The sequence below is a fragment of the Sceloporus occidentalis genome, unplaced genomic scaffold, assembly GCF_023333645.1.
Source record: "Sceloporus occidentalis isolate IW3139 unplaced genomic scaffold, rSceOcc1.0.p SCAF_63, whole genome shotgun sequence".
NCBI lineage: Eukaryota > Metazoa > Chordata > Lepidosauria > Squamata > Phrynosomatidae > Sceloporus > Sceloporus occidentalis.
In genome coordinates, this window is record NW_028317043.1 from 2,679,346 (window position 1) to 2,704,155 (window position 24,810).

At 40.0% G+C, this 24,810-nt stretch overlaps 1 protein-coding gene across 1 annotated transcript in view; it reads right to left on the bottom strand.

Annotated features, from left to right (window-relative positions):
• Window positions 1-9,022: 9,022 nt before the first annotated feature.
• Window positions 9,023-24,810, bottom strand: part of LOC149287186 (supervillin-like) — a 47,156-nt gene continuing 31,368 nt past the window's right edge. Inside the window, exons 17-33 of the mRNA XM_089493181.1 lie at window positions 21,761-21,933; window positions 20,705-20,860; window positions 19,720-19,856; window positions 18,645-18,792; window positions 18,393-18,538; window positions 17,944-18,119; window positions 17,482-17,629; window positions 16,798-17,074; window positions 16,240-16,388; window positions 15,197-15,302; window positions 14,735-14,942; window positions 13,998-14,131; window positions 13,142-13,297; window positions 12,215-12,358; window positions 11,496-11,617; window positions 9,605-9,760; window positions 9,023-9,109 (exon numbers count right to left, since the gene is read on the bottom strand). Coding sequence (XP_089349307.1) covers window positions 9,023-9,109; window positions 9,605-9,760; window positions 11,496-11,617; window positions 12,215-12,358; window positions 13,142-13,297; window positions 13,998-14,131; window positions 14,735-14,942; window positions 15,197-15,302; window positions 16,240-16,388; window positions 16,798-17,074; window positions 17,482-17,629; window positions 17,944-18,119; window positions 18,393-18,538; window positions 18,645-18,792; window positions 19,720-19,856; window positions 20,705-20,860; window positions 21,761-21,933 — 2,623 coding nt within the window. The remainder of the gene's footprint in view (window positions 9,110-9,604; window positions 9,761-11,495; window positions 11,618-12,214; window positions 12,359-13,141; window positions 13,298-13,997; window positions 14,132-14,734; window positions 14,943-15,196; window positions 15,303-16,239; window positions 16,389-16,797; window positions 17,075-17,481; window positions 17,630-17,943; window positions 18,120-18,392; window positions 18,539-18,644; window positions 18,793-19,719; window positions 19,857-20,704; window positions 20,861-21,760; window positions 21,934-24,810) is intronic.

Here is a 24,810-nt window from a genome sequence, read left to right on the forward strand (position 1 = left end):
TATTTCCTCCAATTTTACAGAAACAAAGAAACATTGCAAACTAGCATTAATTGTCCAATATATTAAGACAACAGGCAAGACCGGTTCGTATAAACCACAATGTAAAAATGGTTGTGTAATCCCAAACATGACCCTGACTCCTGCGCGGCCATTTAAAGACCGGACCATCAACTCCAGAAGATGGCGGCCAAAAAAATATTCATCAATCACGCGAAGCACCATCTATATTTCTAAAAGGTTTTAACAGATTTAAAGAAAAATTGTTCTACCTGACGCAGCTAAATTTGCCAAGATGTTCAACAAGTCCTGGATCAAAGGACCGTATTTGTCAAACGCAAATTTACAACAAACAGAAACATTCCTTTTCCATTGTTGTACATATTGCTTGAAGTACACGTTATGCTTTTTAGGCTTATAGATGACTACGGCGGAGGGAACTGAGAGAAATTTCAAAGAAAAAAACAAACAAGCAATTATATATCTGAAGAAAAGCTGTGAAATATATGTTTCTATCGATTAGGCCACAGACCTATGTAGGGGAGATTTAGTAAACCTGCCAATTGACCTTGTGAAGAGATTTAGCAAAGAAAAAAAGAAATCCGGGGACCACAGAGGAGAAAAGACAGGTATTCAGAACTATACAGAGCCTCAGATTTAAGGGATTAGGTTATTATTATTATTATTACTTTTAAAATTAATTTATATAACCCCATCATACATTGGCAATACTATGGCCAAACCAAACATAACAATTTTGATTTATTGAAATAAAAACATAAGAATAGCCCCACTGAAATGATCTTACAATCTACAAGTTATAAATAGATTAAATATATTAATATTATTATTATTAATATTGCTACTATTGCCCCTACTACTACTTTTACTACTACTACTACTACTAATAATAATGATAACAATTTAAAATAAATAATTATAATGCTAATTCTAGATATGATTTTAGTTCTAGGATAGTGTACAGTAAGTCTACCGATTTATCACGCAGGTTCAATACCTTAGTCGTATGCGTAGGGATGTGCGTGATAACAAATCTACGGCAAATATTATTTAATGACAATTAAAGATTAGTCTGTGTAAGCAGCGCATCACCTGATTGGGTTATACATAGATTAGCCTTTTGTAAATCAGTAATTCAACTTGGCCTAATGGATAATCTATACATTAAATGACTTTATTTACATATACATCCTGCGTAGATCTGGCAAAGTAAGAGAAAATGATGGAATATTCCCATTTCCCAGGTTCTAATGCTTTGATAATAACACCAGGGGGCTGATTAATGGAAGGAAAAGGTAGGTTTCAATCTCCAGCCTTCATCAGGAGTCTCCAGAACTTTTTATTCCAATACGTTTTCCAGTGAATATGTTTTCCATGCGTTCATTACAGATATAACTTTACCCATTAAACTTTTATCTTCCTCCTTCGCTATAATTATGTTAATGGCGGCAGAAAACGTAGATGTGGACGGCACTGATCTGCTTGAAAACAGGCAGATTTAACATTTTTTTTAGCTTTGTTTTTAAATTGAAGGAGTACCCTGGGTTCTAATGAAATGCAGATTTAGCTGCTACGTGAAGGAAATTGGCTCAGCGATAAACCCTTAATTTTGCACGGATCACTTTTTCCTGCGAGCACGCCTGCCGGAGCGATGTCAAGCATTTTCCAGCTCATGTTCCAGGTAGAGTCATTTGGTGTACATTTCTGAGAAAGCGCTTAAAAACCCCAAACTTCACAAGCAGATGTTAGGAATGCAATAACTCCGTAGCATGCAGGTGGCCTGCTGGCATTATTTTTCGTAATGGACACTAGCTCCACACAGAGGTATCTGATGAATTTTCCTAATAAAATACCTATAGCAGAGAATTCCACTCGGTGACGGGCATCTGAAATCCAACTGTATATTTAGAAAAGAGAGGATTTCAAACAAAGGTGTTTATTATGTTACCGTAGCAATTTTAAATCATGACATTCTTTCTTGGTGAGGATAATTCTTGAGTTTGACAGGATTGATGTTTTCCTCACAACCCAAATATATGGAAGATGAAAGCAATATCTCAGGGCAGGCTTTAATGTTCCTGGAATAGTGGAGAAGATTCTGCTTGTGGACCTCCTAGCACATCAACCAACATCATGTCTATTCATGTTCTTCTCCCATGTGTGATCACCACGCTGGATCTCCTGTTATCCCTCCATCTCAGTACAAGTTCGGCTTTTATTCCAGCTCTGCTCTCTTTTTCCTTTCTTCACCTTATCTCGCTATGGTGTTCTCTTTATCTTACCACCTTCCATCCTATATCTCTTAGTCCTTTCTCCTATCGGTTTCCAAGTCCCACCAGTTCTGCACTCTTCCTGAACAAGTAGTCTTGTTCTCCACCCAAGCACATATTCTCCTTACTGCCACCTTTTTGCATTTCTTCTTCTCAATTTCTTTTTGTGGCCTCCATTTAGCTGTGCATCCCTTTAAGATTTTAGACGTATAATTCAGTGTTTTGAACAACTCACTGTTTAGTGAATAAACCCGTAGTGGGTCCCATCACTAGCACAATGGATGAATCCAAACACCACATGTGTAAGAAGTTGTTAATGTTCTTAACATCAAACTGTTAATGATGTTTAATCCGCCAATATCTTACATTTCGCACCGGCATCCCTGTCCTATGTTGGTAGTTAGAGGGTTAACATTTGAAAGCTGCTCTTTTACTTGTTTCAAGGTAAGGGACAATGAAAGGACATACGGATAAAATTTTGCATGGAGTTTACAGGATTTATTACACCTTTGTACCAGAACAAAAACCCTGCCAATACTATAAAAATATCCCATTATGTTTCATTGGAAAAGAAAAAAAAAATGCAAAACTCCAGCCAGAGAAATAAAAAAAAAAAAAACACATTTCAAATCTCCTTGACTCATAAAATACCTAATTTAGTAGCAGAAAGTAAGAGCTGAGAGAATATATACTATAATGTCAGAGAGCGGAGCTGTCAGGAAGGACAATGGACGTACCCAGGCCATCAATGGTTATGTGGCTTGGCGTGTACATCCCGATTATCTATAGGGATAGTCACACCTATAAACTAAGCAAAACGCAGGGGACCCGATAAGTTAGTACAGATAAAATACTGCTGGTTTCCATAAGAAGAAACATGCTTTTCAAATAAAGCCAGGTTTATTTTTAACGTGGTATGATATATAATGAAGCATGTTGGTTAGTTCTACATGATGACCAAGTAACAGAGAGCTTCTCTAGGCTCTTCTGGTGGGCCTACACGCTAGAGAATTTAAACATGCATTGGATAGGCACACAGTTCTCCTGAATCCAAGACAAGAACAAGGACTGATTAAGGTGTTCGGTCTTTACGTAAGAAATAATGGGCCAAATGGTTCTTATTTGCCATCAAATTCTTTTTCCATAAAGTCACCGGGGCATTCGAGATAAAACATTGTTGCAGTTGTCCCAGAAGCTAACTCTTACGAGGTCTAGTAGAAGAAAAAATTGTCTGCTTCCTGTTATTTTGATATTTTTTATAACACAAGAAGATTGCTGAAGGCAGTGTAACTCAATCAAGAAAAAAATATCAGCTGAAAGGCAGCTTATCATAATCAAGCTGCCATTTGTATATTAAATTCCCTTTTACAGTAACTATAACATATTACCGTATTTGCTCGATTATAAGACGACCCTGATTATAAGACGACCCCCCAAAATCTGAATATTAACTTAGGAAAAAAGAAAAAGCCTGAATATAAGACGACCCTAAAGGAAAAAAGTTTTACCAGTAAATGTTAATTCATGTAAACTATTTTTTTTAATAAAAGCTATGATTGAGAAAAATATTTTTTTTGTTTTTATTTCTTGTATTTTCCAGCCTGTCCCCCAGTTACGCACATCTGCCCCCAGGCTTGCCACACCAATATGGCACTGTGGCCCATGATATGCCTTTTAACCCTCTATATGCCACTGTGCCCCATGGTATGCCTTTTGACCCCCTATATGCCACTCTGCCTCCAGAAATGCCTTATACCCCTATATCCCATTCTGGCATTTAGGGGGTTAAAATGCATATTATGGGGCAGAGTGGCATATAGGGAGGTATAAGGCATTTCAGGAGGCAGAGTGGCATTAAGGGAGTTAAAAGGCATTGTATAGAGCACTCTGCCTCCAGAAATGCCTTATACCCCTATATGCCACTCTGGCATTTAGGGGGTTAAAAGGCATATTATGGGGCAGAGTGGCATATAGGGAGGTATAAGGCATTTCAGGAGGCAGAGTGCTCTATTAAATGCCCCCTTAACGCCACTCCAGAAATGCCCTATGCCCCCATTTAACTAACACACACACTTTACAACAAACATCAGTAATTTCCACTAATTAGAAAAATGCTTAATTAAGTTTATATATATGATATTTGAGGGGGTTTTTTCTAACAGAAATGCCATTTGCTTTCAAATTCATTTTTCCTTTAATGTCATCCAAGCACTCAAAGTGCTTAGAATTTTCCTTTCCGGGAACTTTAGGTCTAAGTATAACATATCCTTTTAAATTAAAGACATTTTGTAAAACTATCTGTATTTTTGTTGATGTTACAAATTGGCAGACCGCAAAAAATGAGGGTGAGACATTCTCCTGTGTCTGGGAAGTAGTAGTGAATGTTCGAAATGTAACCAGTACTACAGAACTTAATTTAAAAAAATCCAAATTCTATGGTAATGAACAAAACAAACAGACCTATTAGTATATTATGCCGGAAATAATCTGAAACACATAGAGAGAGGTCAAATCATACATACTTATTATGTTGCCATGACGTTTGGCCCAGAGGAACCACACATACCTCCTTCTTGGGTACTTTAATACAAGGCGGAAAAGTATTCTCTCTCACAAAATGTAGCGAAATGTCTCTCCCGCGTATTGTGTACATTATCTATACACAGACTCAGATTTATTTATTTTTTCCCCCATTGAGTTTGCGGAGTTGTGGTGTGTCCCTTGTCACTGACACTCGCCCATGTCTGGTGCAACCTAACAACTTCTGAGAGCTCTAATCTGGCACCCAGCCAAAGGCTGGCGTTTTGCACTCATGGAAACGAGGTCCTGTGCGGAATTAGCCGTCATCGTCAAAGAAAATCAGTCTTCCATTCTTTAGTGCTGGTAAATGGCACAGACAACACGATGGGCTTTGGGCCATAATGGAGCCAAGAATGCGATGGAGTCAGGAGGTGAACTATGTGTCCAACGTAAACATAGACTTTGTGCCATTTTCTGTTTTGACATCAGATCACTTAGGGCCTAGGGGCCCCACTGATACTCTTACTGCAAACTAAGTTTCAGAATTTTCACGTATTGTCACATCCTTTGGCCAATAATTCACTCATTTAATTACAGCGGCTGTAAATCTACTTATTAAAATTACTGTGGACATTTCAAAAGATATGCACCTCAATTTGGGGCATTACACATACCTTTGACCTTTGAGGCAGTTCAGGATCGGTATTAGAGAATCTCTCCTGTTGTGAACCCCACCACCTTTGATCAGATCATACAGCTGGCAGAGCGTCCACCATTTGTTGCAGTTTAGGTTTAATATAGTCATTAAAATTTATAGTTTTTTTCTTATTTGAAAAACGCACCAGGAAAGCAATCAGCCCTCGGTGGAGTGAGGCGGTGAACACTTGGGTTACTCGTTCCCTCAAGTGTCCACTTGGTGGCAGTATACACAAGAAGTTTAATGTAAAACTGGTTGGCAGATGAGAACCATTCGGCTCGTCTATTCTCCCTCTTATTCCTGCTGTAAAGACTCAAACCTTAATCAATCGTTGGTCTCGTCGTATTTCCAGAAGCAATATCCCTATCCCATGCATGTTTACATTAAAGCACATCCTCATGTGACACATGTATATGTTAATTGTTGCATTTGATATGATATTCCTGTTTGACTATTTCTGGTCCTATAATGCACCAAGAATACTAACAATCATTCCAAAACATATTTAACAAAGAAATCCTAACAATGCTTTTTTCACAGAGGAACCCAGAAACACACAGACTTCGAAAGACAAATTCTAAAAACGTTTCTCGTTTCGCAAACTCCTTGTGGTTCGGTTCTCTAGTAACAACCACATATGGGTAATGTTTGCAAAACTACTCGTAAGACACTCCAAATTGTGCTGCTTGTGATAAAAATGAAACCGCTAATAATTTAGGTCTATTCAATAACGCAGAATTGAGGTTTCAACTCCCTCACTTTACTATTCATTATGAAGGGCCAACACTGGAAGGGTTCTCCAGCAAGAAGGGCATGGAGAAAGAAAGAGAAAAAACAAAAAACCCCACTGTTTTAACTATACATTATACAGGGCCAGCCAAGCTTCCAGCAGCAGGATCTCAAATAGGGTTAGACCTTCATAATATAAGTATAGCGAGGTCAAGAAGCTGAAACCCGACTCTCCCTGTAACTGGTAACTGTGCGGACAATGATATTCGTAACCTCCAAGATCTCCCCTGGGATAATTTTGCTCTAGATTGCAAAGTTCCCAAAGTTACTAAAAACACTAATTTACTACAAACTACAGAACTTTCACACCGGTCACTTCTCGGAAAACAGATATATATCGGCTCACAGGAACCAACCAACGACTTATAACAAACATGTAATCTTATGATGGAACGTTTTAAATTACGTGTTGAGACTGTGTGGTTTGGAATATCTATATTTTGGTTGTAATTACCAAGTATTAGAATCCCGCAAATATTTACATCATGAAGCTTAAGACATCATTTCCAAGTAATATTCTCTGCTGCCTAAACACGTGCCAGTGAGTGAGATATGTATAAAATGCCAATGTGATTTAAAGCAGTTATTGGGGACTGAATGGCCAATGATGTTGTGATACATGCGACATCAAGAGGCACCATATAACTTCTCAATTATGCTAGACTGTATTTTAGATCCATTTTTCAATTTCAAAGGCAAGAAAACACCTTTACTTCATTCACTAAAGGAGGAGCCTACAGGTTAATTTCCAACCTCTCTATGTATTAAGAATAGCATGTGTGTGCGTGTGTGTAAAAGAAAGTGGACTTTTAACACACTAAATGTCCAGTCCTAGACCAAGTAGCCACCAATAGATGAACCCTCCCCAGGTGAGTTCTTATTCACAGCCAGGAAACTCAAGATGCAACTTCTGGCTACTAGAATATTTTGGGCCAATCTGTATCTCTTTAATCCATTCTTTGGTTTATAATTTCGCCTGGGAGGTTGCATCCTTATTTGTGTGATCAGATGGATGTACATTAGTATGACCGCTTTGCCATGATAATTTTGAAGAAAAAAAATCCCCATCCGAAAAATATAAATGAAAAAGGAAGTAGGATTGAAAATTTTCAGTTATTTCTATAAAAACAGGTAGGACTGTTTTATAAGAACCGATTAAAATATTAATAAAATTTCTTATACAAGTGTTTTCCAAGAATTATAAATTCAGATTATGCAGTGAGTGAGGCCATGACACCCCCTGCTGTTCAGTATGAGAATTACATATTGAGAGGCAAGATAAACACGTAAAAATTTAAGTTCGTAAGCTGTTTTATAATATTCTAGCTTACAAGGTCGTTAGAGGAACACTTTAAATGAGTGCCCTGCACAAAGTCCAAAGTTACGGGATGCACTTTTGTGTCATGCTTACCCATTGTACAGCGCTGCACATAAGGATGGAGCTATATACCGGTAAATCAAATAAAGGTTGAGCATTGATTACAAAAAACTGACTGAAAAAATCCTGGCACAGATTTTGGGGGTGTTAATGACCAATGCGTGAAAATAAAAGTGAATGGTAATGAACAGTCAGTAAAAATGTTTATTCTGTAGCATTTTAATTCAGGTTCTTATATCACAAAATACATGTTTAAAGTTTACATCGGGTATTAGAAACTGAGATGTATTCTATTATAAAGTACAAATATTAGATGTTTTCTTAACTGCCTTCAAATGCAGGCTCATCATTCCTGTATATAAACTGTACACAAAACAAGGCACTATACATGTTGATTCTGTAGAATAAACCCCCTTAAGTCCGACATCTTGCAGCGCTCCAACGCATGGCACCCTTAAGGGCTACGTCACACACTAGGAAACACAAACAAAAAAAGATATCTGAACACCATGGGACAAAGTTATTTAACCTTTGGTTGTCAAAATAGTATAATGTAACACCACCAGAGGGCGCTGCAGAGCATTTCCTGTCCATTGAAAATGGATACATTCACTTAACCCTTGATGCAGCATTAATAACCTTATCATACGCCAGATGCAATAACACTTTCAGAAAGGAGAACAAGGTTAACTATGCGGTGTCCAAGGTTAGCTTAGAATAAGGTTTTGGTACATAATTAGGTTTGTGTAATAACACACAAATCTTACACAGTGAGTATATTGCATAGTTAAATACAATGTTTATATAAATAAATTCTATAGGGTTGAACAAACAAGATACATTTATAAAAACAAAAAAGGGAACCAGTTCAAAATAGGTATGTTGATAGCAAAGGAATAGATCTGCTATTTGTTTAAGTGCATGGTAAATACTATGTTTAACCCTTGCCAGTGCCAGCTGGGGCACGTATCACTTTGCAATGTGGCACGTAGCCCGCCTGGCACGGTGGTATGGTATGGCTTCCTATGAGAGTAAAAAAAGGGTGCTCGTGTTTGAATGGTTCCCGGATACATTTACAAAAAGACGCAATACATTAGACAGCATCGCCGTGCGACTAAGTCAAGCTCTTCCTGTATCGGACCTCTCCATCCACTGCCAGTCCGCAGTACAGGAATAAGATCTGTGTTTTACAGCCGTATGCGCAAACAGAACACGTTATGTGAAATGTAAAGTTTTAAGGAGACAGCAAAGTGCAAATTCCGACAGACTTTTCATAGTGGTGAGGTGGCTGAGGTCAAACCGTTGCTAATGCTGGTTCAGACTTTCCAGCAAGACCTTGCAGGGCGATCTTCAAAAGAGTCCTTTCTCCTTTTTAACGTTGACCTGTTTCCACGCTGGCAGTGAGCTGTATTCCTCTCGTGTCATTTCTAATGCGGTCTGAAACGAATAAGGAACATAAGATGACGAAACAAACAGCCACTTACATGCAGGACTTCATACTGACACCAGACCCAGACCCACCAAGGTAAGTTCCACGACAGGTTTTTCTAAAACCCCCTGGGCCAAGAACTTTCACAGACCTATCGCTCATCCCAACAACATCATAAATTCCACCCGGCTTCTTATCAAATGTAGTAAAGCCAGAAATATCAGGCGAGAAAAGCTATTTTCACAAACAAGAAAAAAAAAAAATTCTGAATGCAAGTAATGCCATTTGAGGGTGTATTTTAGTGTAAGAAACACAGTGACTTTTAGCACTGGCTTCAGGGGTGTAATTGAGACCCCTGTACTGTACACCCTATAAATTGGCTAGGGGGGCTTTGATTTGCAGGTGCAGGGGAAGGACACAGGCTGTCTTCACCAAAGACCAATATTTAATAAAGTCATGCCGCATTTAAGTATCGGAGAAACAAGTCTGTGGGCTGTTCTTACCTCGAAATCTTTGTCTGAAAGATAAATTTCAAGCTTCAGAGGGTCCACACCCTCAGGTAGAGGACGAGCCAGAAGTTCTGCCAGGGGATAGATCTTTTTACAAAGCTTCGCTAGGACATCTTCAACGAGGAAGATCTGATTAGAGACGTCAGCATCCTTATGAGAAACAAAAAAAGGGAATCACTAAACTTAAGAAGAAGAATGCAAACCATCCAAGTTTGACACAAGTAAAGATAATTCGAATACATCTACTATGTAACTCGCATTACTCCCTATTAGTCTAGACATGGCAATAAGTACACCTTGGGAGTTTTGCTCCCTTTATTAAGATCGTAAACTCACCAGTCATGTTCTTAAACTATAATGCAAAAGAGCAAAAAAAAAAACAACCCCCAAACCCTAATCTTCGCTTTATTTTGTATCATGAACCACAAACAATGATGGTTATATATAAAAAAAAATTGAACACTCACTAGCTGTAAACACGTTCTCAATGCTGTACACTGTTCTAGAACATTGTTCCCAAGCCCATTAGGTTTGGAGGATTCTATAGATAGAGATCAGGGGTCTCCGCACATCCTTACCTGGGTTACACACAAAGTGCTTCCATCATGGCGAGTCCTGGATCACTAGAATGTATTTGGCCATAGTAACAGACGCATGAACCTAACAACCAGTGGCTCTTATTGCAGGTCTGAATTATCAGGGTTTGGATATTAAATTTTATGTCTTCACAGGTCACTGAATAACTGTGCCAACAATGTGCTGTTTTCATGGAGGGGCAGACTTTCTTACAGAAAAGATTTTTGGAAAGGATTCTCCAGAGGATGAGATTAAGCATTTCAGAGTAACATTTATTAGTTGCCAGATCAATAGCAAAATCCTAAATCACCTTATAGGGGGCAATACCATAACATTCTCTCCTAGGGCCAGCCCTGGTGCTACAGTCTCATGACGCATTTAGGTCTATTCGTCAAGTGGTCAGTTAAGAAACCAGACTCGACTGAGGTTGCATGCACATCCTCAACAGAAGCTCGCAAAATCCTCCATTACGATTGTATATATAATGAAAATTAAAATACAAAAAAATGGAGCGGACAATAGCCATGTGTGCGATGGGGCAGGGTAGTAATTTAATCAGTCCGGGGGGGGGGGGGGGTACAGCGGCAAGTGTACGCAGGTTGAGTGTTATTTGTTGTGAATGCAATTGTGAGTTGGCCTTAGTGAATTTGTGAGTTAGTTCTTTTTTTTGTATTGAAGAAGATGTAAAATACCAGAATGATCTGTTTTTCATGTGGCCAGGCTATCAAAGTTTGGTGGGGTTTCATTTAAAGCAAAAGTGTTTTGAAGCATCTGTCCAAGCACCCACCAAAGATAAGTATGAACAGATTTTGCCAGTGACGTGTCTAAACAAAGCCAACCTACAGCCGATTTATTTGTTGAAATGCAGAAAGCTAATTTTAGATATTGGTTGGCAGAAAACTTTGTTTATAGATGGGAAGCCAGTGGGCCAACAAAATAATGTCCACAGCCAGAAGACGCCTGTCTGTGCCAGGTGAGGGTAATCACAGTGCTGCTCTGAACACAGCTTAACGAAGGTGTCTATACTACAAAGCTGCCAGAAGCCTACCCGCTTGGGAGCTGTCCAAGCCAACGATCCATGGATGGCACAAGAGCCGAGCCTTCCAGCTGAGCTTAGAACTGCTACAAGTACAGTGGGAAGCCCAGACAAACCTAAAAACTCAGCAAGGGGACAGAACAAAGACTGGTGAGTGCAGCTTGTCCGCATGAGGAACTATCCTGCGGTGCCTATCGCCTTGGAGAAATCCGTGCGCTACAAGCCACTGGAAGATATCACCGAGCATTCGGTAAAACAAGGCCATCGGCTCACCTGTTCAGTGATCTGAGCAACATCTTCTCTGTGCTCCCAGCTCGGAAACATGTTGGTGAAAGTCAACGGTTCAAGGCCAGCATGAATCAGGTATGCTTTGGGTGGCTTTTTACTGTTCTTTCCTATAACAGATAACGCATGAGAGATTCAAACACTATATGTCAGCCACACACATTGTACTCAAGTAATTCACACGATTCCAAACGAACAGTACATGCCGATGGGTCACAGATAAATTGGACTATTGGGTAGAACAGGTTTAATCCACATAGACCGTGGACTGTTAGTTAAGTCTAAAGCACAAATGAACGTTCTATTAGATGCAAACCATATTTTATGTGACAATATATTATTTAATAGAACAAGGTAAAGCCCCCACTGCCACGAAGGTTCCACCTGATTTAGGGTCCCTAGCAATGGAATAGAAGCAAGTGACAGAACCATTTAATCTATGTGGCATCATCAGCTCGATCAGCTGGGTTTATCGATTATACAGACGTTACAGTTGTCTGGACTTATCACCATGGGTTAATTTTCACAAACTCAGCCCTTCACAAATAAACGTTACGATGGTCATTTTCCTATCTACGACTGCCTGCGCATGCTGAGAAGAACATGTTTGATATTTTATAGCTCCAGATTCCAAGAAACACTAGGGAGATATTTTGAAAAGGCTTTTCGAGAAGGGAAGAATCACACACACATCTGGGAAATATTACCTTTGCAATACTGCAGCACAGTTTCCAAAGCACTTTTCCTATCGGTATCCCATCGGATTCGAGCTGATCCAGTAATAACATCTTCAACAGGCCACCAACCTTGCCAAAGGTATACCTCGTGATGATTGTCAACAAGGAAGAGGGCTAAACGTGTAAATCAATAAATATACTCTTAGCATTCCAAAGCACCAAAGAAAAATACAATAAAAATATATAAAAAACAAAACAAAACATCATGTAAAAGTGATGAATGGTCTAATTTCTTCAGGTCTACACAGAGTAAAGGTGCGCAATTAGGCACCGACTTCTCTTCTAAAAGTATTGGCAGGCAGTAAATGCCGCAGCGTGATAAGCTTCTTCATATCGGCTTATAACATCCTGAAAAAAAGCAGACATCTCTACCACATGTTAGCGGACGGCACACACCTATTAGTTTGCGGGAAAAAAAATATTTTAGCAAATTCTATAACGGTTTATAGAAGTGTGTTAAAAAAAAAAAAAAGAAGGTTTCCACTAAATTCTACTTTCCAGTTCTATATACATTTCCTGGAAAAACGCCAGCAGACCGAGGGCCGCAATTTGTAGAATGTTAATGTCGACACCCAATGTCCCGCAACCATATTACATCGATGGATTTCGGTTTAATTACCGCAAAATATAAAACAGTAACCAAGATCCCCCTACATTATACAGACATTTATCCAGCCCTGAACATTTACTGTTAGTGGTAACAAATTGTCCGCAAGGACCTACAACAGGAGGAGAACGGGACAAGGGTATGCCTTGAACCAGGTGGAATCTTATGTTACCATAAGCAAGAATCTACTGGCATTGGCTATAATGTGAATTATGGTCTTTACCATGAAATAAAAGTGTCCTAGAATTACAAAGAAAGGGGTCAACCGCAACCAATGGACAAATGTATACCTGGCTGCGAGGCGGTGTAGAGGTCCTCTTGTAAGAATGGCATAGAATTAACGACCGCAGGGTCTCTTGAAGGATACATGAATTCTGAAGAAGTGAATTCTCCAGATGAGCTGCTCAGACTAAACAGCCGTGGTGTGAAGTTAAACTTCCCAGGATCTGGTGTAGAACAAATAGGAAAACTATTGCCGTTTACATCAAATAAAATCTTCAAACATAATTTCCCACATTATCGGTCAGAAGAGCTCTTAATTAAATCGTGCTATTTTTAGTTTGGAGTAAACATGTTCTAAAATAGAAGGCGATGGGTCAAATGGGACCAGCTCCTATGTGTTTACACACGTTATTTGATAAAGTCCTTCCATATTACACATGCGCCACAATTCTACAATGAACTACACAGTCAGGAAATAAGCAGTATTGTTAAAGGTGTGTGTGAGATTCTATAATATATATATATATATATATTCCTTATATATAGCCCAGATTGTTAAGTATGTTTGATGCATGTGTATTGGCATAGCTCTCTGTAAGAACGTTTTTATTTTTTTTTTGCACATAGATAGGTCTTTCAGAATTCAATACTTCTGAGGGAATCCAAGGCACATTTGACATCAGAGTCCCCCCAACATCTATTATCGAGCTCCTCTCATCACCGTTGACAGCCAAGCCCATGGAGAGAGTTTTACTTCAACAGCTGGAGGTGCTCAGTAACGCAATGCAGTCTTCATCCCACCCGATTTATTAATGAACATCTTTCCCACAGTATTTCTGTTTCACCCATATGGCAACAATTACACCGGATAAAAGAGGACATTTATAAAAGAATATATGATGGGATGGGGGGGGGGGGGAATACCTTGCAACATGCAGTCATAGGCTTTACGATCTCGTCTTCCAAGCGCATCCCAAAATCCTAGCGGCTCAGACCCCTCATCGCATTCATATATGGTCACCTTGCTACTGCTGTGTAAGCCGGCTTCCAAGGGACATCTGCAAGAGAAGAAACGTGACTTTATAATATATACGTGCAAAATGTTAGTGTATCTCAGAAAGCAAGGCGTTAGCAGCTATAGTCCTTTATATGAAGAACCAAAAAGCCAGCTTGGGTGTGAAGCAGAATTTTAATAAGTGTCCAGTAATTCCCCCTCATAACTTGAAGATGGGGGGGGGCGCAATATCAACAAGTAGACAGTTCTGAGGAAATATGTAAAATGCCCTCGGTAACACGGAATTGGGAGAGAAAACAATAATTCAGATAGTAATTCTCGGGGACTAATCGAGCTTCTAGACTCCCTGGTCCAGATTTGATGAGGGAACCCAAAGTAGGCCTAGTGCCATGCCTGGCACACCAAAAGGTTTATTTGAACAGGCTATTGTCCTTTTTTCATCCACATTGCTGGGCTAGGGTTTTTTTCCTCTCAGACATCCTGTGGGATAATGACACTTAAATGACTGAGGATTTGATAACTCGCAGGGATCCCAAAACGTCCATATATTTTATCACAGTAAATGAGATACAGATGCGAACTACTAAAAAGAAACCGGTTTCCTTTACACAATGGCCATTGCAAGTGAGTACATGCCAATACTTACCCATCTTTGATGCTGTTGGCTGCGGTCCTTCCCACGTCCCTCGTGTGGCTCTGGGCCTTACAGCCATGCCAAAGGTAGATCAGCGCTTTATTTACATTGAGTAAGATCATGGAGGTCCTAGAACGGAGGCTACTGCAGTGACAAGCGACTTCAATCAGATTCCCTTCCACGGGAACCTCGCCCCGCACACAGTATAACCTCCAGTCATCTGCAGGGGAGCAGGAGAGATACACATCGGATCTAGAAGAACTCCATCAATACGCAACGGCAAATACATTGGGTGGAAGATCTCTCTCTCGGCTTGATGTACTTCACCCTGAATACAATATCTGAAGGGCCCCTTATGCAAACAGGTGCCCTAACCAGCGGTGTAATCTGCTATAATGCAGCACACAATTTTCTCAGAAACAAAAAAAAGCAAAAAGAAAAAAACAACCATTTGATATAAGGACTAGGACTTACTCTGTGAGTTTTCCTCTTCCTCTTCCCTTCTACCAGCATGGACAATCATACCGCCCTGGAAACACTGTAAGAAACATGGCGGCTCCTTCCCCTGGAGAACTTGGACCTGAAAAGAAGAACTGATTTAATACTACAGGTATGACCAAAAGCACGTTTATTTATTTTTTTTTTTTTATAGCTTTGTGAGGACGCTTCCTGGTGTTTTAGGAATACGATAAGATGGATATTTGTAGATTCAATTACAGAGCAAGCAGGACGGGAAAGATATGAACGTAAGCAGGTAATCAGCACAAGGCGCTCTAAATTAGGAGCCAACGTGGCAGTTTGGAGCAGTTACACCAAGGTATCTAACCCCATTTACTGATTTAAAACATTTTTATAGACGTGTGTGATTTTGCGGTTTTCCAGATCTTCCTAATCCCCCCCCCCCCCGTAAAAGCTTTAGATCAGAGCTTTACATTAATCAGGTGTGCACGGCGTGTTACTTTTACAGTTTGTATTCTGTGCCTGATATAAGGAAATATCACCACCTGATATAAATGTTACCAGAAGTAGCTCAGAACTGGGATAACCCAACACATTTTTGCTTCACTAATATACATTTTTTTTTAAGGGATGCTATAACCTGTAGGGGTTTACCAGAGACAACAGCACTCTAATTTAAATACTAGCAACGCAAATCAGTAATGCTTTATCCTTGTCGAGAGATTCAGACGTATGCAGCTGCACCACGGCAAATGTTGGCGTAAGCTTATTACGAGGAGATTCTGGTAATACGGGATCTGAGAAACATATGAAAATCTGTAAAGCAAAATGATAAGATACCAAACTATCCATACGATGGTCATCAGAATGCTTTGTAAAAGGTGACAATGTTTTTATTACATATTAGGTAAGCTCTTATGAGCACATACAGCAGGCTGTTCAACCAATACCAACTGCGCATTTACGCACTGGTTCTAAAACTCATTAGACAGAAAAAAAAATGGTAGATACCAGAAGAGATACTATCATTTGGATAAAGGCGTAGTTTATAGACTTGCCTGCGCTCCTCTTTCTTCATCAAGCTCGATGGTCATCAGGGCAGACGTCCCCTTTTCACTAACAGTTGAATGGCGCCCCTGCCAGAAAAAGTAGGCACACTTCTCTTTACCGGCCACCCTTACGTGCTCCGTCTTCTGGCGTTGCCCAACTATACAAGAGAAGGCCAAGAAAAATAAAAGCAGGTGGTTAGACTCTGACTGACACGTCTGTGCCCGGCTCCTCATCACCGGAACTACATGGAATTACAGCCGGAAAGTTACAAAATTACTTTCTGTGACTGCACGCGCAAAATGTGAAGTCCTCTAACTATCCCAACGTGAACACGTTTCTACTTTATTCTGTATTTTCCATAAAAACAAAATACATACGATGGCATCCAGTCGAACAGGCACCTTTCTGATGTGGTAACGCGTAAAGAGAAAATCAGGTTACTAGTTCTATTCTTGGCCGAAGCTTAACCCGAGACTTTTACAGTCACGGACGGGGAATGAAGTGGGATTCATAGTCACAACCCGAAACTTAGAAACTGCAGGCCAAGTAACAAAATGTTCCCTTACCTGTGGCGCTCACCATGTACTTCCATTTCATCACATACGCATCTCCCTCGTGGAACTGGCCAATGCTCTGCTTCGGCAGCCGGCTGTAATCAAACTCCAAGATGTGCCAGACATCGACAGCGACGGTGGTGATCTCGTACTGTCTGCTGTCTTCACCTTCAATCATCCCGTAACCGCGACCCACATTCAATCCATCAAGGACACTGCCTACAGCAGTCTTTGGAACTGGGACCATGCGCATGACATCATGCGTCTTGTTGTTGGTTTGCTTTTCCTCCTGCCGGAGAGAGAAAGGAGGTTGTCATTTCATATTAGACGTTCATACAAGACGGCTTGCAGACTCCACAACATTCTATTCCATTAACCATCTCCCGGGGCTAAACAGAAGATAGCACAAGGATTAACTTGAACATGAAGACTCCAGTACACACGCACATATCAGCAACATCCTCTTATTTAAATACAAATACATATCATATATACTCATAATATATTTTACATACACACAGTTACGGGAAGGGGGCTTGTGATCTACAAAATATCATGGGATATGAAGCCTGAATATGATTTTTCTAAATGGAATGCAGCCAGGACAGGTCTCCAGTAATCTATATTCTACAGTAGATTCTCGTTTATTTCTATTATTTTACGCAAACACATTTTATACGGTGCCATAGACTTTGCCTTTTGTTTTGAGGGCTCCTCACACAAAATCTTCTCATTTGGCTTCTTCATTTCCGTCCAGTCCAAGAATTTCTCTTTAAACAATATGGTTTCGTTGTGTTCAGTGAGCCGACCAAATATTGCCCAATCGGGCCGGCCATGTCCTTTCCTGGATAACAAAACGAGCAGCGTTAGGGAGTGGGGTCGTGACATTTAGGTCTCAGGATTAGTGCACTACACGGTTGGAGATTTTCCAGTCTGTGTATTAGATCAATTCCCAGGCGTAGAATCACAATCCCCTATATTACAGAGGAAATTTAATTCGCTGGAGCCAGAGCTGCACAAGTTTTTGTTGCTTCTCCTCTCATTCCAACGCACGTGATCCCTATTTGTAGGTGCATTTATGTGACATCATGGCATGACAGTAGATGTGATCATATACACAACAGCTGCTAGGGAAGGATTTCTGTGAGCAATGCCTACCTTGGTATAAGAGAATTACATTCCCCAGGATCCAGAGGATTAATGTCACACGCTTCATAATCAAAGATGCCATTCCACAGGTGTTTGGCCAGCTGAAATGCAGTCTTCCTTTGAGACAACGTCACCTCTTTACCATGCCACACGTAGACCTCGCTGCCAAAGTCAAACACCAGGACCTACAAGCGCATGTTAGGGTAACATTCCATTATAACGCTTTGTATCAGAGAAGGCATATCGTTCAAATGGTCTGACACGGGGAGGACCATTCCGTGGTAATTTGCACTGGTTATGGAGCCAACAGCACCAAAGTAGGAAGAGAACACATTAATTCACCATACACTATCTGCAATGTCATATCGATCACTAATGGGACATCTAAAAATGACTGCTTACTGAGAGCAATTATTCCTGCACATTGAAAGACAAATCAAGGAAACACCATCACTAACCTCTTTAGACTGTAGAAGTGAGCATCTCGGTATTTTACCCCAAAATGCATCATCGGGCACAAGTTTGTCATCAACCAATCTGTAAATGCAGTTGGTCTCGATTATGGCATTCTCATAGCGCTCGTCTTCTTCTGGGCTGCCGGCATCTTGGGTGCAAAGAAAAGATGAATGCAAGAAATATTTAAGATGTTTATTTTTGGTCCTATTCACATCCTTTGCAAATTAGACAAATCTCTTTTTGAACAGTCTTACCTTGATATTCAGTCTGTCCACCCAAGAGTTTCCAGAAGTCCCTGGCTCCGTGCGTGTGGGTGTTAATCCCTTCTTCGATCGTTTGAACATACGATGCCCGGCATCCAATCTCCCTCTTTGTTTGGATTATGGATACTAGCTCAGAAGCCTTAACATAAAGCAGATTTTTAGGTAAGGCAGAGGTAGGCAACCAACAAATCATCAGCTCCTGGTGAACTACGAATACCACCAATTTCTGCCATTCTCGGAGCAGTAACACCGTTACAATTTGTTTGTAATATAAAGTCATTATTTTACAGTAACCTTCCGGGGACCGAACCAATGAATTCTACTTTGGTTTAAAAATATTTTAAATAAAACCATAGAATCACCATTCTCTTCTCTTCTTTTTTTTTTTTTTATATGGTTCAGGTGGGCGAAGTATATTCCAACTTTTATGATCATTTGCAGACCAAACCTACTTCTGCCAGGGATAGAACAGCATTTTTCACAATTATGAACACGACGGGATCTGAAGAACGAACCAGGCTGCGAGTATTTATTTTAGCATTACTTCAATGTTACCAGAGAAGGGATACTTGCGGGGTTAAAATGTATAATCATATTGTTTTCCAGGAGTGTGTTAAAGGTGATCTTCATACAATATTTTTTATGTTGGAGAAAACTACTATAACATTTAACTAAACCCTTACTTTCCGTATTTTAGGACTTTATTTAGGGTTAACTTTAAAAGCAGTGACTAATGTTATGAGAGCCACTAGAAAGATTAATTCTCTTGCTACAAAGTCTCAAACACAATATGGGAAGAGAGGGGGAGGATTTAGGGAGAAATTGGTAACAAAAGACCCCATAGATTAACCCCATGACGCCTCTCTAAGATCTTCCGGACATTAGAGACTAGTTTCAAAGTGTTAACAAGCCGTGCGCAGAAATCGTTAACGTGAGAACAATAAACCAGCCACATCCTGGCCATTTAAAGGCAGCAAAGTGACGCGGCGTTCCCGACGATGCCCGCAGGGCGATAACGACAGATCTGAAAAGCATGATTCAAACAGTGACATTTCAGGACAATAACCTTTGCTTTTTCAATGACGTTTGCAAACTCGCCAACCCACAGGAAGCAGTGGAGAGGAGAAATCAACAGGAAGCAGTCGCCGCTGTTCAAGGAGGAAGCCCGTGGTTCGACTAATCTCGACTGAACATGCCTGCGACCTAAACCAAAACAATACAACTTCCGTCACTGAAAGAATACGTATACCATGCCAACCATTTAACAATCCGAGGATCACAAAATATAAAAATAGTTAAACCCCCCCCAGGGTTATTTCCATTTATTCATCTATATAGTGCCATCATATTCCGCAGCGCTGTACAACAGGTGGACAGGACATTTAGCACATCACATAAAGATATGGACATAAACAAGGTGAGGAGGGTCCTGATAAATGAATCAATCTAGAAGGAGGTGGGTATAGAACCAACCACACGAGTCTATCTCAATGTAAACGTGAAATAAAAGATTATGAAGGTAGGCATTCTATAGCATAGGGGCAGCCCTTGCGCTGGTCCACAAGCATCAGAGGCAGAGATTAGAGCAGATGAGAAGGATAATCGGATGACGGGCCAGGTATGCATGTATTTGGAGATAAGTGAGGGGGTGCAGGTTTGGGAACTACTATGAAGATGACAGAAGGTTAAACTGAATCGTGAAGCCTCCAGACAGCCGGCAAAGCGGTGTTAGAGTGATGAGTAACATAAGCATGGAAATAGGATTTATTATGGGCTGTAACACGGGCAAAACGGGTGTGAAGAACAGTAGAGCGTCACAAATGACATTTACTGCGATCAAGCCATCAAGTGTACCCCTATTTCAATTAGGTCCAAGTAGGGCAAGAAAAATGTTTCAAGTTAGTGCCTCATGTACAGAAGAACATGATGAAAGTGAGAAATAGTCTTTCCAACAAACCTCGTTCAATACCCCAAATGAGGATAAAACCGAGTATAAGCACAGAAAGGGTGTCCGCAGTGAGCCCAGAATGGTGGCGACTTTGTTGACATACCTTTAATCTGTATTAACATTAGCTTCTTATATGGCACCGCACTGTTATTGGAGTGTTGCTCTGTTAGGTTTACGCTGCGTAGACTGACGCTGCTAAAGTTTTCTTTACTTGCCAGGCCTGCGAGTGCTACTTCCGAGAAATTGGAGTTTTTAGACACTAAAAACAAATAAATTGTAGTTAAGCAGAAGTCTGTGTTGAGTGCTATCTTCTGTAGGTTCTTACAGTCTAAGGAACCGAGTAGTTTAAAAATCATTAAAACCTTATGCTAATACTATAGCCATTTGTGTGACCACTTATAAATTCCTTTTAGAGAAAATCTCCACTTCCAAGGGCATTGAGGCACCGAGCTTCCCCTACAGGACAGCAGATTACCCCATTGCTCGGTCACCCCTAATTGATATACGGCGTAGGTCTTTGAAGAAACAATATCTGCAAATCAGTTGCAAGGTTGTGTGATATATCTACAAAAAGTGGGGCACTCGCTAAAAACATGCAGATTTTTTGTCTCTAAGGAACTCAATTTACATTTGTAATCCAGAATTCTGGAACTTTATCAGCTACAACCCAAGTGAAGGACCAACTGTTTCTGTTTAATGGAACTAATGAGAAACAAATGTAGAAAGCATTTAATGTTATATGGTTCTATTAAAGCAGTATTATGCGATAGCTTCATGGAAATGTTTCAGCACTGATCTAAGATTCCAGTTAATCAGCTTGGGTTTGTATCCATCCTGCCTTCTTCGAAAGTATAAAGCTTCTTGGTCTTAAGTATCAGGAGAACGAGGCCTGGGAGCAAAGAACCTCACAAGGACAATTAGCTCCGTCATAAAGCAATCGGCAAAACATCACATGATCTTCAAAAATAGCAAACTTCAGGTCTCTAGATTAAGAGTTACAATGAAACAAAAGCCTTTTGTGCTAAAACATTACTCACAATATGTGATGTTCAAGAAAAACATGTCTCACGGGACTTTAGAATGACCGGGTCAGTTATTTCCAGCTACGCCAGTTGTTGGAGTGACATTGTATAGAAAACAAAAATTCAAATATACCTACTTTTTTCTACTTTCATTCTCTTTGACTCCATAAAGGCAACATTGAGCCGGGTTTCTGTGTATTCCTGCAGGATGTCCTCTCTCGCTGCTAGAAGTTTCAGAGGGTTCCCAGAATGTTGCACTTTGCGCACCGGTCGGATGGCACGTTTATGTTCTGCTACGGCAGACGTCAGCCTAGGTTAATAAAAATGGGATTCGGGTAATCATTTATAGAGTGAAACTCTAGGAACGCACAGTTTAAATCACCATATACACGCTTTAATAATCTGTGCATAGTTACTAAATAGTCGGCAGGTGCCTAGACACAGCTGTAAAAAAAACAATGGAATATTTTTTAACCCCTTAAGGACCGGGCTCATGTTTCGTTTTGTACCCTGTGGGACCGAGGCTGTTTTGACACTTTTGTGGTGCTTGTGTTCAGCTGTAATTTTCTCCTCACCCATTTAGTGAACCCACATAAGTTATATATTGTTTTTTTCAGGACAAGATGGGCTTTCTTCAGATACCATTATTTTGATCGTATCATCTTATTTACTATAAAAAAAATAAAAAAACATGGTGAAAAATTAAAAAAAATGACTTTTATTTGAAAAATCTTTTACTCACCTAAAAAAGCAAGTAAAAAAACTAGCTAAATAGATTCTACTACTTGTCCTGAGTTTAGAAATACCCAATGTTTTTATGTTTTTTTGCTGTTTTTTGTAAGTTATAGGGCAATAAGTACAAGCAGCGTTTTATGATTTCCAAATCTTTTTTAACAGATCTGGTCATTCTGCCTCCATCTCCTCTTTGGAACATCTTTGAAGCCGGTTAACTCAATTTAACCCATTCAAACCATATATTTTTGAAAACTAGACACCCCAGGGTATTCCAAATGCTGTTATTTTAACCCTTTCCATGCACCAATTATACAACTACACTTTGTAATAGTAATTTTTTTTATTTTTTTTCACACAAATTGTACTTTAGTTATAGATATACAGGTGCCGGTATATACCACTGTCAAACAACACCCCAATGTGTGTTCAGGAACATCTCCTGAGTACAGCGATACCCCACATGCATGGATTTGTCGTGTTTGAGATTTAAAATGCCACATTTGGGAAGTGCGCTTTTTTTGTCCATTTTGGTCAGTCTGTACCTATGCCCTATCTTTGAGCTCAGCCACTCCAATTTACCCCATCAGCCATTTTTTTTTTATATTAGACACCCCTTGGGTATTTGAAGTGCTTTTATTTTAACTCTGTTGAGATTTTTGAGAAATTTTAGCACTTGCTCAAAATAATAAACTATTTTTTTTTTAATACTTTTTTTTTTTTATATTTTTTTTTTACACATTTTGCTGGATGGTTCATCTAGTGACATCACTGCATAATTATTTTTAAATGTTAGCACTTAATTTTTTCCATTTTTTTTTTTTTAATATTTTACTAATCACATTGTGATTAGAAAGCTGGGCTCCATTGACTTGCACGGTTGAATGCAGTACCTGTATTCAACCTGCAAGTGGAGCCAGAGTTCTCTAGACCATCTAGCGAACTTTTAAAAACTTGTTTGTTCTTTTACAGAACACCGGCAGCTGCGGCTGTGACCGCTCTCCGGAGCGGTCACAGCCCACCCAGAGGTAAGTGTTTGGTGTCGCTGGATGCCTCCTGATCGAGGCATTCCAGCGACACCATTTAAGTTTAGGAGGCGATCGTTGATCGCCTCCTAAACGCTTTTAAAACGGGCGTCCGCCCATACAATGTATGGCGGCTGTTGACGCCTCGGGGAGGGGCCAGACATGGCCCCCGATGCCGATCTCGGCGTTACTGAATGCCTCGACATCGAGGCATTACAGTAACGCCGTTTAAGCGAAGAAAGTGATCGTTGATCACTTTCTAAGCTTATTTTACTTTTTGACGGTTCAGGACCGTCAAAGGTCATTTAGTGACCTTCATGTCATGACGGTCCTGAACCGGCAAAGGTCGCGAAGGGGTTAAATATATACTAAGTTAACGTTAAGCAAAGCGATTTACTTTAGTTACCGTGTAACGCCTGCTGCTACTAGGGCTTCCTTGGCATATTCTAGTGATTATATGTACATTACCTATATTCTAGTATACTTTGCACACTTCACAACCATTTATACTTTGGACGTCCCAATCTAACCTCTGCCAGCACACTGTACAGAGGAAAAGAAGGATCCAGTCATGGTAAAAATGATGATCAAGCCATGTTGCCCCCCCTATATGCAATTGCAAATGAAATAATTACTCTGGAAGCCGTACGTTCCCATTTTTATTTACTGAGCTCGAGATAAACTGCTGAATGCCAAGCTAGCCATTTTGGGTAAAGCCAGAGTTTAATAAACGAACCCTTAATTAAAAAAAGAAAACTCATAATTTCCAGGAATCACTAATGCACCAAAACCCCAAATTTCCTCTAACTGTAAACACTGTTTCCACGAGTAAGCAAATTTACAGAACACGTCTCGTTTAGCCTATACAAAACGAACACAAAGTAATTCATAAAAAAAAAAATAAAAAAAAAATTCACAATTTTTATATCTTACGAACATGCATATTTTTACATTAAAAAGAGAGCAACGTTAATTCCTAAACGACGCACAATCCTATAACGCTGTGCGTAGAGTTGAATCCATTTAAGGTAAAGCATTAAATGCACGGAATATATGAGGAAGCCCCCCGAACGCATGCACAGAATGCCCGACAACAGATGAAAAGAACGCTTCTGACATGCCTGCGTCACGGCCGGGCATCCGCAGACTGGAGGCTCCTAATCTCAAAACAACCCATAAACCAAGCATGACATTTAATATCCATTAACAAGATTCCCAGCGGCTCCCGGGAACTCGGCGCACATGCGCAGCAGAAGCAGCAGCCATTTCTACGTCGGAAAATATGCACTGCTGTTTATAGCCAGACTTTTACGGGATTCTTTATGTTGAAATCACGCGTACATAGGAATTTCAGACAAAATCTCAGGCAGGATCCCATATACAGTATCCATGCTAGAGGAAAAAAATATATGGAATATATACTTATGTAC